The sequence below is a fragment of the Colletotrichum destructivum genome, chromosome 10 (assembly GCF_034447905.1).
Source record: "Colletotrichum destructivum chromosome 10, complete sequence".
In the NCBI taxonomy this organism is placed as follows: domain Eukaryota; kingdom Fungi; phylum Ascomycota; class Sordariomycetes; order Glomerellales; family Glomerellaceae; genus Colletotrichum; species Colletotrichum destructivum.
The window spans coordinates 2,017,171-2,032,333 of NC_085905.1; the positions used below are offsets into that span (position 1 = coordinate 2,017,171).

General features: G+C 55.1%; 4 protein-coding genes across 4 annotated transcripts; 2 read left to right on the forward strand and 2 right to left on the reverse strand.

The window, feature by feature from the left end:
• Positions 1-836: 836 nt before the first annotated feature.
• CDEST_14898 (Putative acyl-CoA oxidase/dehydrogenase, middle domain, acyl-CoA dehydrogenase/oxidase) lies at positions 837-2,741 on the reverse strand (the record flags this gene model as incomplete). The annotated part of the gene is made up of 4 exons (XM_062931054.1): positions 837-1,617; positions 1,736-1,979; positions 2,036-2,115; positions 2,174-2,741. The coding sequence occupies 4 exons, from the start codon at positions 2,739-2,741 to the stop codon at positions 1,136-1,138; spliced, it is 1,374 nt and encodes a 457-aa protein (XP_062787105.1). The 3' UTR covers positions 837-1,135.
• A 1,717-nt stretch (positions 2,742-4,458) lies between these two features.
• Positions 4,459-6,050, forward strand: CDEST_14899 (uncharacterized protein; the record flags this gene model as incomplete). Its single annotated transcript, XM_062931055.1, has 5 exons — positions 4,459-4,653; positions 4,775-5,041; positions 5,215-5,429; positions 5,540-5,650; positions 5,729-6,050. 5 exons carry the CDS (start codon positions 4,459-4,461, stop codon positions 6,048-6,050), a joined length of 1,110 nt encoding a protein of 369 aa, XP_062787106.1.
• A 4,286-nt stretch (positions 6,051-10,336) lies between these two features.
• Positions 10,337-14,945, forward strand: CDEST_14900 (Putative FAD-binding domain, FAD/NAD(P)-binding domain superfamily; the record flags this gene model as incomplete). The annotated part of the gene is made up of 6 exons (XM_062931056.1): positions 10,337-10,732; positions 10,881-11,166; positions 11,453-11,767; positions 11,899-12,951; positions 13,063-13,446; positions 13,511-14,945. The coding sequence occupies 4 exons, from the start codon at positions 10,337-10,339 to the stop codon at positions 12,153-12,155; spliced, it is 1,254 nt and encodes a 417-aa protein (XP_062787107.1). The 3' UTR covers positions 12,156-12,951; positions 13,063-13,446; positions 13,511-14,945.
• CDEST_14901 (uncharacterized protein) lies at positions 10,557-14,945 on the reverse strand. Its single transcript, XM_062931057.1, has 5 exons — positions 13,736-14,945; positions 13,063-13,622; positions 11,883-12,951; positions 11,220-11,758; positions 10,557-11,155 (listed from the first exon to the last, which is right to left on the reverse strand). Exons 1-3 carry the CDS (start codon positions 13,992-13,994, stop codon positions 12,619-12,621), a joined length of 1,152 nt encoding a protein of 383 aa, XP_062787108.1. The 5' UTR covers positions 13,995-14,945; the 3' UTR covers positions 10,557-11,155; positions 11,220-11,758; positions 11,883-12,618.
• Positions 14,946-15,163: the final 218 nt, after the last annotated feature.

Consider the following 15,163-nt stretch of genomic DNA (forward strand, 5'->3'; position numbering starts at 1 on the left):
CATAATTCTCTTCACCGAGCGTGGCTCCGCTCTCACCGACTTCTCCTACCGATTTCTCTCACCGAATAACCTGCCAGATACCACACAGCTAAGAGCAAGAGCATCCAGGAGAGAAATCATGGAACTTGATACTGAGAGCTCAATTGGAAGACTTGAAAAATCGATAAAATCATTAAATAAATTTTTAAAGTTAATAAATTGCAGCAATGTCTCCCAAGCCAAGAGCAACACCGAGTCCTCCTATGCTAGCAGCTTCACCACTTACACTTTCCGGCGGCTCTACAATTCTTCCTCTCCATCCTCAAATATTATACACCTTTATGCAACGGCAATTCTAATACTGCAAACTATACTTTCTTACCTTTTGTTCGATTAAAACCGGCCCTTGCTCGGACTGAGGCGGGTCTCCTGCGCTCCGTAAAGTTTCCCAAGCCCTCGTTCTTCTCCACACGCAAGCGATGGTGTCCACATCGTGAGCTCCATATTCTCAAAATTCGAACCGGCTGTCAACTCACAGAGACATCACATCTCAACATCCCCGATGGCACAATTGGCTAGCGCGTCAGACTGTTAATCTGGAGGTTGGTGGTTCGAGCCCACCTCGGGGAGATTCAGTGGTTAGATTCCACAGCTCAGTTGAGAAATTTCCTTTTACTTTTTGGCGACCTTTTGCCTCTTGCTACTTCACAAGAGGTGTTATCTCGTCTGATTTGGTGTATTTTCGGACTTCGTTGTTCATAGAAGTTGTTAGGCGGTCTAAATGTTCTGCCTGGTGCGACTTTCTCAGCTTCAAGGGTCTTGCATTGAACGTTGTTTACTTTTACAACTTTTCTTGCATTCAAAACTTGCTCTAGTACTTCCCAACTTCCCCTAAGAAAAATGATGTAGAAACAACGTCAAAGTTTACAGCTGTTTAGGCTTTAACTTTTGTCCCAACAATCTGAATACCGGTTGTGGACAGAATGGACCATTTCAATAACCCAATCCATCACCCTATACTCCCAACAGTCCAGATGGTGTAAGTGGACGAGACACAAACAACAGTGGTAGCAAGACGGTATCAAAAGCACAGAACAGGCCAATTTGTACCCAGAACATCACAACCAGCCCAGCGTTGAACCATTCTTGCAGCCCATCACAGTTTGGCGCCCCTGCCCACGGCCGCGCCAATCTCCTGCCGCACAGCCAAGTCCGAGATGATCTCCTCACTGCCGCCCCCGACGATGTTCACCCTCAGGTCCCGGCCGATCTGCTCGATCCGCGCGCCGACCCCGCCACGCTGGTACGCCGCGCCGCCAAAGACCTGCTGCGCCTCCCTGTTCGCGAGCTCCAGCAGGCGCCCGCCATGGACCTTGGCCAGCGCGATCCGCGACGCCAGCTCGGCGCCCATGCGCCCGCCGTCCGCCCGCTGGGCGTGGTACGCGATCTGCTCGAGCCAGGCCCAGTGCGACTCGATGTAGCGCGCCATCGCGACGAGCTTATGGCGGATGCTCTGGTGGGCCATCAGGGGCTTGCCGAAGGTCTGGCGGTCCATGGCGTAGGCCCACGCGTCTTCGAGGCAAATCCGGGCTTGCCCGTTCATGAGCACCGCGAGGAGAAAACGCTCTCGATTGAAGTCTAAGAGGAAGGGTGTTAGTGAGCCAATGTAATAAAAAGAACGAGAAAGAAAAAGAAGAAAAAGAAGTGAAAGAGGACAAAAACACGCGAACGTCGAGACAAGATGAGCAGAGCATACTTGTCATGATGTAGCGGAAGCCGGAATTCTCTTGCCCAATGAGGTGGTCCGCGGGTACTCTGACGTTCTCGAGCGTCACCCATGTACTGTCCCCTGCATTCCAGCCGGTGTTATTGATCTTGCGCCGTGAGATCCCCGGGAGATCGAGAGGGATGACGAGGACGGAGATCCCGCCTGTTCCCTGCTCCCCCGTCCGAACGGCAGTTGTCATGTGAGTCGCTCGCAAGGCGCCCGTGATCCATTTCTGTTCAACACCCAGGCGTCAGATCAACCTCTTCCGTCATGGCGGTCTCGGCTTACCTTGTGACCATTCACGACGTAGTATCGGCCATCATCCGTCTTGACCGCCGTGGTTCTTAGGTTTGCTAGGTCTGACCCACCTGTACGACGTCAGCAATCTGTCAAGAAGGTTCGAGGTTGCATTTTTGATTAATCAACCGGTAGGTTCTGTGCAACCGAGACAAAAGCTTGTCTGCCCGGTAAAGATCCCTGGGAGCCAGCGTTTCTTTTGCTCATCGGTGCCGTGGTGGATGACCGGAGGAACCCCGATGGTCGTGCCGCCGGAGAGGCCCGCCGACACGCCGGCGGCCCATATCTTGCTTAGCTCATAGCCCAGGACAAGGGAGTGGAAAGTATCCCATTCTAGGGACAGAATCGACGTTAGCAGAAAACATTCTCCAGCCGAATAACGGGAGAGAAAAAAAAAGTCACCCTCAATGGGAACCCCGCCCGGCAAGGGCACACCTCCCCGGTACTCGCCCGGCAGCTCAGGAAACGCCAGGCCCGCCCGGGCGTACCGGAGCCGGGCCTCGTCCGGCACGTGCCCGTTTTCCTCCCACTCTTGGATATTCGGCGCGATGTGCTCGTCGACGTATCGTCGAACGTGATCGCGCACCCGTCGATGGGATTCCTTGTAATACGGCGAAGCCAGGGCGTTGTACCACGACGGTTCCGCAAACGGAGCGCGGTTGCCAAACGGCTCCGCGACGGCCTTGTCGGAAGGCATTTCTTTTTTGTACCTTAGTGATATTCTCCAGGGGCAGGAGGGGAGAGGGTGCCGATGCTTGTGATATAGCAAGGGTCGAGAAATCGCGGTTCAAGACCCCTCCTTCGATTCGTGATGATTTCGCGGCACACGTGTGTGTCGGATCCCGGCCGAGGTTGAGGGCGACATGTGCCCCGCACGCCGTGAACGATGGCGACTCCAACTTGTTCCTAAGCTGACCGCAGCCTGGTAGTTCCGAAAGCGAGCAGGCAGACAGCCCAGTCCTGCATGGGTGTTCGGCGTATCAGCGTACTCTATGCGAGTAGTCGTACCTTTGTTAGGAGAAGAATGTCTCACCCTGTTTGGATGAGCTCCCGACATCTTGACTGTGTGATGCGGTTACACGCCCTACGACAACTATGCGCTTATCCTTATCTCCATCCCTGTCCAAGTCATGCCAAAGACGACTACCGAGCGTGATTTTAGTCTCCAGTCTTCGCATCACCTCCTCCCTCGCAATGAGAACAACATCTGGTTCCCCATACAGCATCGCTCCTCGGCACGGCATCTGTTCTTCAAGTCTGATACGCCCCGTTTCCACGGGCCCTGCCGTGGTCAATAGGCCGCCCAGTTTGCGTATCCATCAATGCTCGCTCTTATTGACGGAAAAGGAAATTCCGTCGCCGCAAGTCGCGGGGGAGCCCTTCGACTTTGCTCGAGTCAGTCTTACTGGCGAAGGAGTGTCTAAATAGGCAGTGCGCTCAACGGCAACAACCTTAAAGCTGGCCTTGGCCCCGGCTTGCTTCATCGCACCAAGACTTTGCGGCCTGCCATGGGTTTGGCGCCCAAAGTAGCCGTCATGCGCGATACTTCATTCCCTGCAGTTGCGTAGCGGGAGACCAAGTTGAAGAAACGAGGAATAGACACGAGCTATGCTGGGCTTGAAGAAGAGACTTTTAGAGTTGCAGTTGCTTAGTCTGACTTACATACCAAGAGAACCCGGAGCTGCAGCTTACTGGTCGAAGGGACACCCACTGACTGATTGACGATGCTACCGGCAGGAGGAGAACAACATACCAGTCCCAGCAAGGGATGCAGGAAAACCACCACGGCTTCCGCGGTTCCCTTCAGTTCTGGTTGGCCTTGATATTTCCCTGTATTTAAACTTCCAACAATGCTGTAAGCACTGACATCACGGTGGAGGAAGTCGAACCTTGGCCAGGTTCTGCCACCCATAACCGTCTCTTTCGATGCCATACAGAGAACCTCGCTTAACTCATGAGACGGACTCGTGGGAGACGCCACGCCTTCACACCGTCGTGTGGCTGAGGTTGTGTTGTACACCCTTATCTCGCCCACCTACTTTTGCATAGGTAGATTGCTAGATGGATTAAGGTTCCCGTTACTCTCTACATCATCATGCCTCCCAAAAGATTGGTACAGACGTAGATTTCTTCGGCGGAAACTTCCTTCATGCCTTGTGTTGAACTCTGCTGATGTTGGGTAGAGCCAGCCTATCCGGCGCGACGTTTCAGAACGTGCGGCCATGCGCTCCCCCCCCTCTCCCTTTGGGAGCCACACTCGTATTGGTTCTAGAGCCTTTCTAGTGCCATGGTCTCGGTGTTTTCTGTTCTCTCCGGTCGATCATTCACTCCTCTGTCTCTGACGATCCGCTCAACTGTTCACAAGACTCAACCCCGCCTATGTTGATGGATCGTCCTCTTCAGACATCCAAGACATGTCTAAAGGCATGCACGGCATGACGCCGGAGGAGCAGGCGGCCTTTAGAGCCGCAAATCGCTCCGGCGAGGTCTACACGATCCACGGCGTCTTTTTCGGCCTCGCGATCCTTTCGGTTTGTGCGCGGCTCGGCGCCGCCAGGCACTCGGGGCGGAAGATCGGCCTGGACGACTGGCTTGCCGTGGCCTCGTTGGTGAGTAATGAATGTCCTTGGGTTACCATCGTGAACCTTCTTCATATGCTTCCTTTACACTTTGTGTCCTTGGCGACGGCGTGTTTCTTCCGGACCGCAATCGACTCACTGACTGGCACAGTTCTTCATCGTTGGGGTGTTCACGGGCACCATGTTCTGGCTTAAGTTCGGGCTGGGCAGGCATGAGGCCGTCGTACAAGAGGAAGACCCCTTGAACATCATGCATTTTTATCAAACCATCTACGCAAACGAGATACTGTACCCGATGGGACTGGCGAGCGCGCGGCTTTCTCTCGTGGTCTTGTACCAACGCATCTTTGGGCTCTTCAGCGCGCGGTACTATCTACACGGCCTCCTGGCCTTCATTGGAGCGTGGGCGATTTATGCTGTAAGTCCGCTCTGCCCGTCTCTCCTTGACATGATTCTGCGTTTCTCTTAGAGCGGGGGTGTGTTTCTCTCACAAGGTCTCATTCCACATGAAATGCCTTGCGGGCCATGGGCGGCAAGCGACATTTTGTAGGATGCCACAAGCCCGATGCTGACCTCCATCGCCTATACTAGACCATACCGACGATTGTTGCGTGCACCCCCGTGCAGAACTTTTGGACGACGCACAAGAACTGCATTGAGCTCTCTAACCTCTACATCAGCATCGCAGTCGGGAGCATTGTGACCGACTTCGTGCTGATAATCATCCCGATACCATACGTGATGAGGCTGACGATGTCCCCGATTAAGAAAGGTCTTCTCATCTCGTCGTTTGTGTTTGGAGGCTTGTAAGTATTGTTTGCTCACCCATACACGTCTACAAGATTGGAGGGAGGAGTCTCCCTCACCACCAGTCAAGTACCAAAGACCAAGGCTTACTCTTGCTGTTGATGCATAGCAACTGTTTCATAACAATTATTCGACTGATCAAGGTGTCGACGTTTGATTACGGCGATCCCACCTGGGGAACCGTGGATCTGATGATCTGGACGGGTCTGGAGGCCTACTGGTAAGGCGGCCCTCGAGATTGTCAAAAACAGAACTTCAAAAAAGTTTCCCTCAAGGCCACCTGAACTAACTTGAGCAGTGCCGTCATCTGCTGCTGCCTACCGACTCTGAGGCCTTTGCTCCACATGTATCGCTGTGGAAGCAACTTCAAAGACAGCGAACGCAACCCCGGAGAGATGAGCCACCCCGTGTATCTGAAGATGCCGCCCAAGGTGGCCTCCCGCTCGTCTGAAGAGGCCCTCGAGGAGTACAACTTCGTCAAGATGAGCCTGGCCGATCTTCAACAGTACAGCAGGCGGTTGACCCTTCAAGCTATCCCTACCCTACCGAACCTTCCCACCCTCGATACCATCAATACCCTTTCTGAGCCCCCTACTACTGTGGTCGACAGTCAAACGTAAAGCCAGCCTCGTTTCTTGTTGCTAGAGATACCAAGATACCTATTGTTTAATATAGACTACAAGAGGTTAGAATTTCTGATCGATTTATCCAACAAGACTGGAATACAGGACGAAGCTTTGTCTTGGAAGAACAGGTTAGAAGGGAACAGCAAGTCTCTAGTAGTTAGCAAGTACTCTGATATCTGATGTCGTTGAAAGAATTCGTTTTGCATGGTTCATTCCTCCATCCGTATCATCTTCCTAACGGCGCCATCCTGTTTTGGTATTCTAGCTTCCTTTTACTTGAATTTTTCTGACCGGTTCAAGGCAGACATTGTTGATGGCAGAGAAACTGATGAAGTAAAGAAGAGTTTTATTAGATTCTTCAAGCATTTACACCCTGAGTAACGTAAGTAGCAATGGTTCTACTACGGACGGGACCTAAATTCCTGGATATATGCAGTGAAATAGGCAGGGGGTTTACTCGCTGACCGCGCCAGATAATTAACTGATTGCAGCTCTGTCAAAAGAGTAGTATCAGGGAGCTGGGCGCCCCATGGTGCTTGCTCAGTCACGTAGGTTCTTCTACATAATCGTTGACCGGTCTGTGTCTGTCAGACCGCAAGACAGCTCGTGCAAGGGACATGATTCGTTGGGAAGTGGGTTCTTGACATGGGAGTAGGTTGCATATCCAGGCGGAGAGCACGAGTGTGAAAGGCTCTCGGCAAGGCCATTCCCCTCTCTCCACGAGGTCGAAACAAAAAGGCCCCTTAAACGCTAGACAACAACAGTTTCCACTTGGAGGTAGATAGAACAGTGAGTCGATGAATGAAAAGGAAAAGATGAGGCTGAACAACTCATGACTAACAGAGTTTTGATTCTTGAGGTCCTCAAGTAGTGGCAGTTTGGCAGCTACAATCGCCAAAAGGCAGCCCCGTTGTCTTGTAAAAAGCGATTAACTACTTATCAAGCTAGTTACAAGGAGGCATCGCTCATTCAGAAAACTCCTTGTCGCTTGGGAGCTGAACACGGTCCTTGGCCACCGAAACAGGGAACACGGGAAGCTCGCCGGAACGAGAAGCTCGACCTTTGGATCAGGCGATTTGCTCACACGCTCGAGCACAACGGAACCGTCTACCATTCCGTGCTCGCACCAAGGAAACTCATCGATCGGGACACGAGAATGGGCCTGTCTCTTCTGGGATATCATATGCGGGTGGCAAACAGGGACACCATGCGATCCAGTGGTCAAAGTAGCTTATACGGGATGCCGTGCAGTTCGAGTCCTTGACGCTGACTGGGTTATTTTTTACGACATTTCGTCCCACATCGGTCAAGCTACGAAATCCGCCAGCCAGTCATCAAGACACAACCAGGACTTCATCGGTTGCGTCAGCCCTTCAGGCTGTTCTCCCCACTGGCTGTTGTTCTGTTGCTCCGAGCTCATCTCCAACGACCCCGTCGCCCATAGGCCCTGGCTCTTGTATCGGCAAGGCTAGACCTTTGGAACCCATGTCGTTACTCTTAAGAGCCTGATGGATCCATTCCCTAAGGGTCGGCCGTCTAAAAAGTCCTCGCCAGACCCCTACCCCCTGGCTCCAGTCGGTCGAGGCTCCACCGGCGCAAATCAACTAGGATGGGGTTGAGTCGTTAGCTGGTTCGACTTTACGGCATCTCATGGATCAGCAGGCAGTCTAAGCGTGAAATTGGGAACTTTTCCTGTTGGGCGCTGTGCTCAATGAGCGGAGTTTGGCGGAGAGGGGGCATCTGTACATAGTAATACCGGTGGTGTGGATATCTGTCTGTCCATCAGCTTCTAATCGTATCTGAATCTGATCTCGGGACAACTGCGCCACATACAGAAGCACAAAACACGGGGCTTGCATATGCCTGTAATGCCAGTAAGTCACTCCCTTAGCGATAGAAAACACAGGGTGTAGTCGCAGCCAGCAATCGGCAAAATCTGTTTTGTGCATCTTGGCTGCGGTCGAATCAAGAACTAGTCGGAGAGTACGCTGGAAAGCGTTGATGCACAGATTGCTCGCATCTATACGGCGCGGCATCATTTGCTACCTAGATGGTCCGGACTGCCGGGTGCCACTGGCCGGTGTCGAGTAACGGGAAAAGAGGGCGTACCAAAGATACGTCAGGAGCCGGAGCAATCCAGGCGCGAGTTCGATCGGATGTTTGCCTGCCAATGTCGCCAGTCAGAACCTAGAATGACGAGGTGGTGATGAGGTCGGTTTAGCTTGAGAGTGAGACTACCGCGGCAACTTCCATCCCTTGTTCAGGCCAGATGGATCTTCACACGAGATTTGCGGCGCACCTCGTACTATGGCGCAAAACGCATTACAATATCGACACGAGGGAGTTGCTGCTCTGTTCTTGGATGATGCTACGCACGCTGGCCGCCGGCGACGGTTTCAGTCGACGAGTGACGCTTTACCGGATCAAAGACCATGTAGAGAAGGAAAAGGGGGGGGACGCGAGTCCGAATCACCGAGTGATAAATACCCTTGTGCGGACTTGCAGCTGACGAGGTTGTATTCGGCGTGCTGTGCCGTAGGCTCGCATGAGGTAGTCAAGGGTCGTTGCTGCGCGAGAAAAAGTCTGATCGACAGGCGATATGACCAAAACTCGAGGGGGGGTGCATGATCTCTCCCAACAGGTCGTCGATGAGGGAAATTCGGCAGATGGTGAGTTGTGCTGGGCGAGAGTGAAATGTAGTGACAGACTCTGTTAACCGTGAGGTTTCTCTTGAACCTGCCAGTGCTCTGTGAAGATCTAGACACGTCTGGCTGGCGGGACGATCAGGATGCCAATGATTGCGTAAATTAATAGGATGATAAGCCTCTCCAACAGTGACCGAGCAACCCTACCCTCGCGAACAGACCAGAAATGTGCTAGAACCCCCCCCTTCGATTCTTGATGGCCTGTCGTCAAGTGGCGGCGGTTTCTGAGAGACGCGGTTGGTGCGCCAGATAACTTTTTGTAAATTACATACACACTTGCAGGGGTTCTCGGTGGGTTTACGGCATAGTTTCCCGTTGCCTCCACTGCACAGAATGCTTAGCCTGGCCAGTCGAGATGGGGAATGGTCGCCTCTTGGCGTTGTTTCCGGAGGGGTCCGGGGAGGCGTCGTGCTCCGTCAATAGGGAACAGGACCGGCATGAAGAAGGTCGTCACGAACGCGAGCCACCCACCCGCCGCCCACCCGCCGCCCACTGTGGATTCTCGGTTGAATTACACGTACCGGGGGGGGGGGGGGGGGGGGGGGGGGGGGGAGGGGGGAGGGGAGGAAGGGTGTTTGTTCTCCACCCTTCAGCCTTTTGTACAGAGTACAAAGTACAGAGGACCCCTACATCCCTGGTCGGTTAGAGATTGGGCCGTTCTGGCGAAGGGTTGGCATCCCCCCTACCCATGACGGAGGTCGATGAGGGACTTGGTTCTCGCCAGCGTCGCTTTTTGTCTAGACAACCGGACAAGAACGGGGAGGGAAGCATCCCGGTTGAAGAATCAAGGCTTGAGTAAACTATTGCAGAAGAGAGGGGACGTCAAGAGTCTAGCCGAGTCTTTGTCCGGGCCGAGGTGTGCGGTTGTGGGAGAGGGCCACAACCGCAACGCAGAGGCACAGACACTGGGGACTTCTCGATCCCTCCCGCTCCCGCTTCTCCCTGGAACCGCTGAAGGAAAAGCGCCCGTCGACGGCTTCTCTAGGCTCTTTTGTTTGTATGTGTGTGCGGACGAGTTTTAGGCCGCAGCGGCCGTGCCCGGCGAGGTCTCCGGTGATCCTCCCGCCCCCAGGGTGTAACTGGCCAGGCGACCCTTGCCGGTGGCCCCCCCGATATCAGCCGATTCTGCATCCCTCTCTCCCTCCCCCCTGGATTTGTCCATTGGTCAAGAGAAATCTGATTAGAGTTTTTGTCTGTGAACAAGGCAGTGGGGTGTGGTTCGACGAGTCTGGAGCTGGAAGCCCCTTGGCCGAGGCGGTTTTCCTCACGAGGCAATATTACTGCGTATTCGATTGCAGTGTTACTGCTTCCCATTGGCCTGAAGGGTTTCATTTGCCCGCTTACAGCTCAAGCTTCACTGTGTCTACGTTGTACGCTCCCCGTTCATCTCACTCGAGAGAAAGGTTCTGTCAAAGCAACACACCCCCTGCCCTTCTCCCCCCGCTTGTCCCTCCAAACTCCTGATCACCAAGCCGGCCAAAGACAGACAGATAGACACACAAAAGGCAAGCCGGACAAAGCAACGCGCCACAGCAGCACAAACCAGACACACCAGACACCCGGGCTCAGCCAGCCATGTCAGACCGAAACGGGACCCCGCTCCCCGTCATCATCGTCGGCGCCGGCGTCAGCGGCCTGCTGCTGGCCCAGCACCTGCGCAAGACCAACGTGCCCTTCCGCCTCTACGAACGCGACGCCGACTTCACCACGCGCGGCGTCGGCTGGGGCCTGACGCTGCACTGGTCGCTGCCGGCGCTGCGGTCCCTGCTGCCGGAAGACCTCGTCGCGCGGCTGCCGGACGCGTACGTCGACCGCGCCGCCGTCGCGCGGGGCGAGGCCTCGGCGTTCCCCTTCTTTGACCTCAGCACCGGCGAGCTGAAGGGCGCCGGCCCGCGGGCGCCCGAAAGCCTGCGGATCAGGGTGACGCGGGAGAGGCTGCGGCGGTTGCTTGCGACGGGTGTGGACATTCAGGTAATGTTGTCTCGTGTTTCCTACTCGTACGTAGTCGTTTTGCATGTTACTCGATGAATATGACGCCCAATGTTCTTCTTTTTCTTCTTTATCTTTGAGATGTTGCACCAGACGTCGATCGCCGTGCTAAGCAATCTCGAACACGCAGTGGGAGAAGAGCTTCGCCAAGGTCGAGGAGAAGCAGGATTCAGTCGTCGTCTCATTCAGCGACGGCTCGTCGGTGGCCGGCCGAGTGCTCGTGGCATGCGACGGGAGCCAGTCTCGAGTCCGGCGGCAGATGTTCCCGGACCAGTACGAGGGACACCGGATCCCGGTCCGGCTGCTCGGCCTCAAGTTGCTCCTGTCGCCGGATCAAATAGCGCCGATTCAGGAGCTGGACCCTTTCTTCTTGCAAGGGACATCGTCTCGCGATGATACGTTTGTCTATCTCAGCAGTGAGTTCTTTTTTTTTTTTTTTTTGATCCTCTGTTGCTTTCCTTTCACATACCATTGTCCCGTGGCAGCCAAATCTTTTCCGATACCCGGCCAGGACCGGGGGGGGGGGTGTCGATCATTGTGCCTCTGAACCGGGATAGTCCTTGGTTCAACAACACAACCCCTGCGCTTGGGGGGAAAAGTATCAGATGCCAGTCGGGTTTCCTCCCCCCCTTGCAAGCGAGCTTGCGGATGCAGCGGGAAACGAAGCAGAACAAAACTAATCATAAACTCTGCGCGTTGCAGTTCTCGACGCCCCCGGCAACAACGACGAGAGCACGGGGGAGTACAGCTGCCAGATGTGCATCTCGTGGCCGGACCGCCCGGGGTTCCTGGGCAAGGCAGCGCCGATAGGCTACCCGCAGACGAACGACGGCAAGATCGAGCTCATCAGGTCGTTCGCCGAGGGATGGTCGGAGCCATTTCGTGGACTCGCGCTTGGTATTCCCGCCGGTACGGATGTGAAGCACCTCGACCTCTACGACTACGCGCCGCCCAAGGGACTGAGGTCCAAGGGGAGGGCGGTGTTGATGGGTGACGCCCTTCACGCTATGGCGATGTGTAAGTTGTTTTCATTTTTCATCATCGTTAAAAAAAGGGCTTCAGTGTTTGCCCCCTTTGACTATTCTTCTCCCATATCCACAGAGGTTTGAATCGGTTGGTTGACTGGACTGACTGACGGTGTGAAACAGACCGAGGTGAGGGCGCGAACCACGCCATCATCGACGTGCAGGACTTCGCCGAGACGGTGGCGCCCGCTTTGGACGCGGGCTTCGCGGAGCTGCGGGCCGCCATGGACGTCTACGAGGACCGCGTCGTCGCACGCGCCCGGCCCGGCGTGCTGGCTTCGCGCCGGGCCTGCTTGGACGCGCACGACTGGCCCAGGATCGGCCCCGCGAGCCCCTTACTGAGCAAGCGGGAGATGATGCTTCAGTTTGATGAGGAGTAGTATAGTAGGCTATGTGAGATGCCAGGGACAGACGGGATTGATCGTTGATTTACGAAGACTGGGAGACGCAACTAGAGACGAACCGAACCCCCTCTTGAGAATGGGGATCAGCGTCGTGTTGTGGGATGTATGGGGTGATTTTCATGGTTATTGACACGTAATTGTGCCCCCTTGCGCAGTGGAGAGTGATCCACACGAGTCAGTGCTTCTAGAAACCGGGTTCCTCTCGGATCCTTTCCTTTGATCCCGATCGGTGGTATCGTCCGCCGTGTCTTTAAGCGATCGAATGTTCTGCAATGGGAAGTGATCGCTGTGAAATCTAGCTATTGCTTTCGAGACACCCCCAACGCCTTATCTTTCATCTATCAAGTCTAAAGTCCTCTTTCGTTTCCTCAGACATTTATCATGTACAAGACTTCAGGAACTCTGCTACTCATGTGACGTTGATGCAGATGTACGCCTCTCAAAGGCCCGAATCCCGTGAATCCCTCTTCCGCGGCCCCGTCATGTCGGACTTGCCCGACTTGGCCTCGGCCCCGTCGTCGACCTGGACGCTGTACGTGACGGACTTCATGATGTTCCCCGGCAGGATGTTCTCCTCGCTGCCGTTGCCGGTCTTGCTGTGGTTGGCCGAGGCGAAGACGCTCTTGTCGTGGTTCATCTCGCTGAGCTTGTAGCGCTCGGCGCCCTTGAGGTGGCTGCGGCCGTGCGAAGAGCCGCCCGAGTACTTGGAGCGGTAGTTCTTGGCCTTCTTCATGAAGACGGGCGCCAAGAACGGCAGAGACGAGACGATGTTCTGGGCACAGGTTCTGTTAGCATGAAAGCTCCCTCTTCCCCCCTCCCCCTTCCCCCTCCTCCTCCCACTCTCTCTCTCTTAGGATGGGGGGGGGATATTGTTTGAACTCACCCCCACGTTGAACTCAATGGTTCCCCACAGCACCAGCATCGTCGAGTTGCCGTCGCCGTACTGGATGCGGTTAATCTCGAGGTAGCGCAGGATGGAGCACAGCGTGGTGAAGAGGCCGAGCAGGAAGATGGCGATGAGGCCGGCCTTCTTCTCGACGCGGACATTGAGCCGCAGCAGCACCGGGATCGGCAGCACCGCCACGACGATGTCGGACACGATGGTGACGACGGCGTACACCGTGAAGGACGGGCCGGGAGGCAGGCAGGTGCCGTCCTTGAGCGGGTTCCACGACTTGTCGACGGGCGTGCAGGCGAAGACGAGGGAGAAGGAGCAGGCCAGGTGGGCGAGGAAGACGAGGACGATGGTGGTCCAGACGACGCGGCGGTACGTTTTCTGGTCGGTCCCCTTGAGCAGGCGCAGGTAGCTGATGAGGAGGGCGATCTTGAAGAAGCTGATGCCGAGTTGGTAGAACGGCCGGCCGGCGAAGTTGATGCGGGTGTACGTGACGAGGTTCGCCCTTGGCCGCAGCTTGACCGGCAGGCCGAGACCGTATCTCGTTTCTAGACAGGGGGCATGGGAAATCAGAGGGCTGCGTTGATGATGTTTGGGGAAAGGGGAAGGAAAGGGGGGGGGGGGGGTTGAGGCAATGCGGATGTGTGTGTAAATAACTCACGGGCGATGGTGAGGCCGGAGTAGATGAGGGCAAAGGCCATGGACAGCGCAGACATCCAGTCGTCGGCGGCCAGGCCTCTGGCCGTGTGGCGGATCCAGAGACGAGAACAGACGACGGCGACGGACAGGAAGGAGAGGACGCAGGCGATGGCGATGATGGTCTCCCACTGCGAGATGGCCTCGACCTCGGGCGTGGCGTTGAGGACCCAGCCCATGGTGGCGGCTGCTGCAGTTGTCTCGTCGGACCAACCCCCGGACATGCAATACTAGGACGTTGAAACCGCGTCTTCTTTTCTCCTTTTCTCCTTCTCTCCCTTTTTATTGTCGCGTCGCCGTATTGCGAGACTGTGGCTTGCCGACGGGAAGAATCACGACCAAAACGCCCTTCTCCAAGACAGCTCGAGAGTGAGACGAACGAGGTTCGTAAGGGGTGGTTTGCTGAAGAACCAGGAGAAGCTAGTGGAGTAGGCTGTCGGCCGATGAAAACAGAGACAACAAAAAGGAAAGAAAAACAAGCCCGCAGGCAGCGGAAGGCAAAGGGGAGTTGGGACTTCTGGGACCGACGGGGATGACTGCTTCTCGAATGTCCGCAGTTCAGGGAAGGGGGAACACCTCCCGACTTTATCACGCATTGAGAACCGTCATACGCAACCAAAATATCCACAGGGGATCGAGAGATTGATGAGCCCAGAGCCGGTCGCAGCTGTGCAGCCCCAGGCAGTTTGGGAGGAGAGCTGGCCGCATGCCGCCTGGTCGAAACCCCTACCATATATGAGAGGGCGGGTAATAGAGTTGGGGGATGCTTTACCAGTCCGCCGTCGACCATCTTAAACGCCGCAAGGATGGGCCACGTCGGGAGCCAGATTTGATATGGTTTGGGGGCCTTTGAGAGCTCGGTGCTGGCATACGATGTAATGTCCTGGGTAAATATCTGCATGGTCCAATGGAAGGGCTCTCTCTAGCAAGGGCCATCGAGGTTCATAATGGATCGACTCCGAGCGTGTGGATTGCACCTCTGGGGTCGTTATTCGAGAAGGTCACATTGGGGGATAGAACAGAGAGGAGTGAAGGGGACTCGGCGTGAAATGCTCCTGGCAGCAAGTTGCGTGCTTGGGAGACAGATCATCGAGGGCCGTTCCATTATTCCCCCTTCTTCGTCTCGGTCTGGTTCCTTAACACATTCCCGCGGCTACAACCCGGTCTTTCACGACGAGGCTTTCATCCTGTCGTTCCGGAGACACATCCAAATGGGGGCAGTTGTGGTTTTGGCTATGAGATGGCCGTCCGACCCATGGTGAAGACGGACTTATGGTGCGAAAGTCTACCATGGGCAAGGGTCTCATGGCGGTCCTTGATTGAATGTCACACTTTTTTTATTTACGCTAGACAAGCGGGCAGTAAAACGCGGAACGAACCCTAAGCGGCATTA